A 7,400-nucleotide genomic window follows, 5' to 3' on the forward strand; every position below is an offset into this window, starting at 1 on the left:
ATTGTTGTACACATATGTAGGTTGTGCATCCTTACACGTATAATATCCCACTTGACACACACCATACTCATGTATTCATCCGCATAGTTACACGTATGTGTAGCTCTATCGTAAGTGCGTGCATCTGCATATACACTTGCATTTATTGTGTACCTTTATATCTTGTAGATTTGTAATTTGCGCATATTCACACAAATAAAAACTCGGGGCCGGGGACAACGATATGCCGCGGCTTTGACTCCTAAGCTGCGTCATTGCGAGATCTGTTTTCTAGCCTTTTTTGTCTGGTACAAGATACTTTACTGCCGGCGTTTTATCTCCCCCGACGTTAAGAACTTCCCAACATCCTACGGGAGTTATTTTCGCCTCGCACAGCCTAGTCTCTCCTCTTGCAGCGTCGCGCGTGCCTTGTCGGGTTCGACGAGGAAGCGAAGGAGGCAGCAAAGAGGGAGGGCTCTCTGCGTTTAGGGTTTAGGGTTGAAAAAGAGAGCGCCGAAGGATTCGCATCGTTAAAAAACGCTTTCCACCGTGACTTCTTTTCTCAACCCAGTCCAAACGCGGAACTTAACGCTCGGCGTGAGAGAGAGCTCGCACGCGCCGTGTCTGGGCGTGTCGGGTGTTAGCTAGTTGCAGAAGGGAATTGCGTTGTGTTCCTTTTCCTGCAGTCCGTTTCCCCCTTTTTCCTTTTCACTGAATTCTGCTTTTTTTCGCTGGTCTGAGCGTCCTGCAGCGTCATCGGGTCGCTTGCGTCTTCGGTATCTCCCGAGGCAGCTCTGCACGAGGTTCGTCACTCGCCTCCGTGAGGCGACAAACCACGTCGATTGTCTTTTCTTCGCCGTCCCTTTTCTCCGTTCTTCTTCCACTTCTCATCTCCGTGTTCTGCTCTCTTCAACTGCAAAAGGTAACCGGATTTTCCCGGGAGTTAGCTGAGGAAAAAGCTGTGTGTTTTCCGACGCCTCTCAGCTGTAGCGGCGCCCTCGGCGTCATACGGGTCGCGCTCTGCCGCTCGCGTTCTCTTTTTCACTCTCGGAAAGCGGGAAGAGACGCTTTTCCTTTGCTCTTCGTTTTCGGAGATTTTAAGGCCTTTTTACGGCGAAAACCGTCTTCTTTCAGCTCCCAGTCAAGATGGCGAGCAATGTAAGCCGCGCGTGAACTGTAGACACATTCCGTTGCGGACAAGACTCTGCAGCCTCAGACCAGCTATAAACACTCAACTGCATAAATATCAGTATTATCTTGATTTCATAGTTCAAGATCAGAAGGCACTGACCAAACAAGATAATCAGTTTGCTGTCCACACAGGCATTCCGCTCACGTCTCCCTTGGGGGCTGCCTCGAGATATGTGCGACTCGATTCTTGCCGCGTCTGGGGTGTATGTACAGCTGGAGAGCATCTTCAAGATTTTTGACAGCGACGGAGACGGGAAACTCACTTGCATCGAAATGCACCAGGCACTTGGTGCGTCTGGATGTGCCCCCTCGTAAGTTCTCGGTCTTTTCGTCTTTCATCCATCTTCTCGTATTTCGGTGGAGCCCGCAGCTCCAAAAAAACAATCGTGAGGAGCGAAGGAAACAAAGTCGGAGAAAGGCGGAAAACGAGGAGCGGAAGTTAAACGCAGGAGTGAGGATTCGAAGCGTAACAGTGAGGAGTCTCGGACTGGCTTCTTCGTTCCAGTCTGCCTGCTCTCCGAGGCAATCAGTTGAGCAAAAAGCTAGGCTTTTCAGCGGCAAAGAAACCAAGGGTGTCGCCTCACCTGCAGTCGAGCTTCATCCTTACAACACTGCCCTCTTATCTAGCGCACGAATTTTGGAAATGATGCTTTCTCAGATACATATATCTAAATACGTGAGTCTTTGTCTCTGTTTAGAGGTACATGTATAGAGGTGTTTGCTGAAACATACCACCAGCCGGCAATGTCTGATTCCGTATTCGTGTAGGCCTCTGGATGCGTTTATGTGCATGGACTGCAGGTGTACGCACACTCCGAACTCGGCACGAGAGAGGTGGATTTCGGAGCAGCCTGTTTCACAGCAAAGCCTCGTTCATTGTTCGAAATGACCTGTAATCTCCATAGACGTATTTTTTGATAAATATATATGTGCATGTCCATTTATATATATATATATAGAGAGAGAGAGAGAGAGGTGAGCGCTTGGAGGTCGCACATATGCACATTTTTATAGTAAGAGAAGTGGAAGGCGAGGTGCAAAAGTATCTTTTCTGCGGGCTGTGTGTTGTTTTTCAGCGTGGAGGAAGTGCAGGAGGCCGTGAAAGCGAAGGGGAGCGACTTTGGCGATTTTGCCCTCTTCAAGGCTCTCTACGGCGCGTGCTTGGAAACGCGAATCTCCGCGGCTGAACTCGTGCCTCTCTTTGGAGTGAGGAGGCAGAGACGGAAGAAACTCAGAGGCTTCAGAGCAGAAATCCCGGCATTCCAGAAAGAGGGGGACAGTTGAAAATGCAATCTAACACGCGTCGTGCCTAAGAGTGCAGGCACGGCAGAGGACAGAGGAAGAAGACCATCCTTGCGAATTCTTCACTACTGAGAGAAGAAACTGGAAGATGCGTTTCTCTCGAATTCTCAACTGCGAGGGAAAAAAGCAGTCTCGGAAACGAGAGGCGCGGCGACAGGAAGCCCTCTTCTTTGCTCTGGGTGGCAGAAAGGAAGAATTCAAAACATGAAATGAATTACAGGGAAAGGAATGCGGGTGTGTTCGAGCTCCACCGCCCCCCTGACCAGAGGCGCCTTAGACCAGACACGCTTTTCTCTCGGTTTGTGCTCATCCACCTTCTTTTCGCTTCTCTCTTTTCTTTCTTTCCCAGGTTGTGGATCCAGCAAAGAAGGGCGTTGTCGACGCTCGGTCTCTGAACTATTTGTTGACGAATTTCAACGAGAAACTCACCCCTGCGGAGGCTGACGAATTCATTCAAGGCATGCTCGGTTTGCCTAAGGAGGGGACCGTTCCCATTCCTGACGTGGCTCAAAAGCTGGAACAACTCCAGAAAATTTAATTCGAGAGAAAGGAAGTTCTTTTGCCCGCAGTCCCCGCGGAGCAGAGAGACGGGGCGCCATCTGCGGATGGAGAGCAACCTGCTTCAAACAGAGAGAGAGGGTTGCGAGAAACGCCGTTCAGACGCGGAGAACCAGAAAGCAGTTTGTCCATTTCGCGATTGCAAGTCAGCGGGGAAATGACGTGAAGACCCTGCGGGGTGTACTCAACGAAAGCCGCACGAGGCTTCCATGACAGAGACCACGCGACGAATCAAAAGAACGGCTTGAAATTAAATCATGTATGCATATATTTTATTCGTACATATTCATATATCTGTATTTAGTGTATCAATTTTCCACGTTGCATGCATGCACATCTTCAATTGCGCATTTGCCCTATATATATATATATATATATATATATATATGTATATCTGTATATGAGTATATACGTGCATATATGTATAGGCATGTTACTATGCATTCGAAGAGCCGCACTTTTGTATCGAGGCGCAAAACACGAGAGAAAAAGGGTACAAAGAACGATAACCCGCTATATATATCTCTTTTTCGTTGAATATGTGTGCATACATTCATCTACTGCCGGACGTGCATGTGCGTCGGGGTTTTGTTTGGTCGAGAAGGAAGACATGCGTTGGAGAGGCTGTGCGGTTTGGTGCTCGAGGCTGACGAGCAGCCTCGAGGCCAAGACCGTTTTTCCTCGTTTCCGGCCGATAGCGAGGAAATAGGAGCACGGTTTTGCCACGAGGAGGGGAGAAAAGAGACGCGTTTCTGCTCTCTGCAGTTTGTTCTGCAAGAGGCGGAGAAACCGAGAAGTCAGGGAGCGACGCACTCCGGGGTACACTGCGGAGAAAGAGTGAACGCAGTGGAAAGAAGATAGTAGTGTCGGGGCACAGAGGATTTGGCAGTGAGCAAAAAGAGGAAAGGTGCACCCAGGCGAGAAAGAGACAGGGATCGAAGGCGCTTTTCGGCAAGTCTGCGAGAGACTGTCGTGGGCAACAGCCTTTTCTCGACACACATCGGTCGAAACATTTGTTCGAGTTTCCTTTTCTCTCTTCCGCGTTCATCGCGACGAACGGAAAGTGTCTTTTATTTCGCCAGTTTCGTCTCGCACCTCCAGAGCAGCCCCCTCTTCCTCTGTTCAGTCTGAGAGAAAGCTGTTTTCTTGGAAAGGGAACCTCGAGCGAAAGAGCGAGAGAAACCCCAGGGGTGAACAGGCAATCTCGGCAGGTTTCTCCAGTCTCTCCGGTAACTTCTCTCTCGCCGAAAAAGTCGGGATGTAACCTAGCTTCTCTCCACACGCAACTTCGAACTGGATTTCCACATCCACGTACACCTATATATATATATATATACATATCTTTGGATGGGTATTTGCATGTGCATAGATTTGCGCCTGTGCATTTCACATTTTCTCTTTATATCGTGGTAAGTCAGAAGGCGAGGAGTGAAGAGAGCAGAGAAATCGACACGGGCTTTTCCTTTCCGTCTATGAAAGAACAGTCTTGCCAGCCTGCTGGTCTTTGAAAGAACTATCCACCTGCAGGGGTGTACACATCTATATCCTTCTATATGGAGATCTGAATATATATGGATGTGTGTGTGTGTGTGGAGCGAGGGAACATTGGAAGAAAGAGAATCTTTTTGTCTCTGCAGAAAGCAGACGAGAACCAACGGTTGGCAGGGTTGCATCCTCTCGCGCGTTTTCTCTCCTTCCTCAAACCAGGAGATCCTCGAAAAGCTGCGCATGCACGAGACATGGGTTTCCTTCGCACAAACAAGACACCCCGAAACCTTCACTTTTCTTTCGCAAGGCGCATGTTGCGGCCTAGACAGTCTGCTTCGAGGTTCTTCATCGCCTCTTGACGCTCAATTGCCAGCTTCTTCGCTTCCTCAAAACCGTGGAAATCTGCGCCAAAACCTCGAGACATGCAACGCCCATCCTCGTCCACATACCGACAAATCCAACTCCCCGTCACTTGATCGAAAGTGACTCCTGACAAAAAAAAAACTCATCAGACACAAATGCACTCGTAATTTCAGGTGGCATGCATGGAAATGAATATATATGTAAGTCTGCCTAGACGTGCGTATTGTAGCTATACAGTAATGATTATATATATATATATATATATATATGGATGCAGATGTGGACATGTGTATATATTTGTATAGATTGATGTGTAGATTTATATACTTATGCATGCATTTGGCAGCGGCAGACTCGCACTCCCAGATCGTGTTTATATCTTGAGTGACTGGGGGGACTCTGAACTTACCTTCAACTCCGGAAGAGAAGGTTGGTTTTTCCATGCGTCCTTCCTCCTGCATGCAAGAAGCCACAGAAGCGCGGCAAGAAACGGAGGGAAATGCACACGCGAAACAACAGAGTGAAAGGACAGACGAGGACACCCCAGAAGAAACACGCCAAAACCAGGCTCTCCACACATTCATAAAGCAACAGAAACATCAATACAACAAGATATAAAGAGAACGAGAGAAAGAAACATCTAGACAGCGAGATAGAGAAAGGGATAGAAAGACAGACAGAAACATGTAGAGACAACGCGACAGAGAAAGGAATAGAAAGAGAGATAGAAGCATCTTCAGACAGCGAGATATAGAAAGGGATGGAGAGATGCTTCTGCTTTATTCAACATCGATCGCCATCGGCTGCTTTCCGCTTGTGTGTGCGATTTATTTAGACAGATACACGCAACTCGAGAACAGTGTTTGTCGCCGCACCTCCATCTGTTTGAGGAAGGCGAGAGCCTCGCGCTTGGCCCGCGCGATGCCGAACTTCTTCACAGGGAACGGCTTTGCAGATTTCTTCAAATTTTCGTAAAAGTAGACCTCCCAGGCTTCGTTCAACGGCTCCCAGATCAAACACGGATGCGGCGACTCAAAGTAGCTCGGGTGTATAGACACCTCCTTCGGCCGGGCTGCATGCACTGGCCGGAATCTGCGAAACGCAAGAGGAACAAAGACAGCCAGATTCCTGACGGAAAGAAACGACGAAGCAGAAAAGGCGAAGCAGCCGCAAAGGAGAAGAAACAGAAAAACACGCTGGAAAACAGAGGCGAGAAAAAGAGGAGAAAAAAAAGCGTGGAAAAGAGACCGCGTCGAAGGGAAGGTGCGTCAGAAAGGTCAGGAGTAATAACAGAGATCGCCTCCTGCTTGGGGAGGGGGGGGGTGGAGGGAAGGTGAGAGAATGCGAGACTGAGAGATGCAAAGAAGAGAGCGACAAAATTCCCACTGCGGTCCTGAGATCATAGAAGTCGGCGATGGGGAGTAAACAGGAAGCGTTCTCTAGCAAAACTATATATATATATATATATATACATAAGCAGATGCAAACTATACAAATGCACAATTGTAAATATATATAATATATATATATATATATAATATATATATATATATATAATATATATATATATATATAATATATATATAATATATATATATATATGCATGATGTACGTGTATATGGAGATAGGGGCCTCGCAGTCCTCTTGAGACGGTACTCAGATGAAGACTTCCGCCTGTTCCCTCCAGGTGTGTGGTTGCATCTCCACATTGTCAATATATGATTATTCGAGAAGACGCGTTTGCCTCTAGTCGACTTACCTATTGGCACTGATTGCTCGAAAGGCGTTGCCAATTCCCCACTGGAAGACATATTGAATCATGCCTTCCGGCTGTCTGTACACCTTAGGCTCGTCGTCGCTGTCATCTGTGGCGCGTTCGTCCGCCGCTTGCTGGTCGTTCGCCTCTGCGTCTCCTCGCGCAGTTTCGCTTTCATCGCTTCCTCTCTCAACGTTTCCCCTTGCGCCGCACTCTCCGTCGCCTTTCGCTGTCCGCCCAGGTGCCTCCCGCCCCTCTCTGTGCTGGCGTCTTCTCTGTTCTTCTGCCTTTTCTTTCTCCTCGGTTTCTGCGTCTCTCTTCACTTCCTGCGCCGCCATAAAAATCCGCCTGGTCTGGGTGAAAGACACGAGCAGAGAAGAGCCTTTGAAAGGAGCCGACGCGACGCTCCGAGGTGTACGTACACCGCAGGCATCCTGCACTGGCAGGTTCTCTCCTTCTCTGTGTTCGTTTCGTGTGTGGTAGACAGCAAAAGAGGAAGAAGGAAGCAGAAAAGGGAGTCGAGAGGAACGACGAACGCTGTCGCTACAGATGCAAGTTGGACCGGGAGTGAGTTGCTGCTTAGAAAGCGAGAGGCGCCAGCGATCAAGGAAAGGAGAGACATGAAGGCTGGTCTCACGAAGCGAACTGGCGTCACAGAGATCAAGCGGAAAGTTTGCAGGGAAAGGAGAGAGAAGGGAGCCAGGGGGGCCAGATACACAAGACAGAGAGGTGCGCGGTAGCGAGTGATGCGTGCGCCGCGAT

At 48.7% G+C, this 7,400-nt stretch overlaps 2 protein-coding genes across 2 annotated transcripts; one reads left to right on the forward strand and one right to left on the reverse strand.

The window, feature by feature from the left end:
• Positions 1-1,125: 1,125 nt before the first annotated feature.
• Positions 1,126-3,010, forward strand: NCLIV_025600 (putative calmodulin; the record flags this gene model as incomplete). Its single annotated transcript, XM_003882755.1, has 4 exons — positions 1,126-1,137; positions 1,384-1,481; positions 2,247-2,376; positions 2,822-3,010. The coding sequence occupies 4 exons, from the start codon at positions 1,126-1,128 to the stop codon at positions 3,008-3,010; spliced, it is 429 nt and encodes a 142-aa protein (XP_003882804.1).
• A 1,797-nt stretch (positions 3,011-4,807) lies between these two features.
• On the reverse strand, positions 4,808-6,976 carry NCLIV_025610 (uncharacterized protein; the record flags this gene model as incomplete). The annotated part of the gene is made up of 4 exons (XM_003882756.1): positions 4,808-5,007; positions 5,291-5,336; positions 5,757-5,973; positions 6,642-6,976. The coding sequence occupies 4 exons, from the start codon at positions 6,974-6,976 to the stop codon at positions 4,808-4,810; spliced, it is 798 nt and encodes a 265-aa protein (XP_003882805.1).
• Positions 6,977-7,400: the final 424 nt, after the last annotated feature.

The sequence above is a fragment of the Neospora caninum genome, chromosome VIIb, assembly GCF_000208865.1.
Source record: "Neospora caninum Liverpool complete genome, chromosome VIIb".
NCBI classification, from domain to species: domain Eukaryota; phylum Apicomplexa; class Conoidasida; order Eucoccidiorida; family Sarcocystidae; genus Neospora; species Neospora caninum.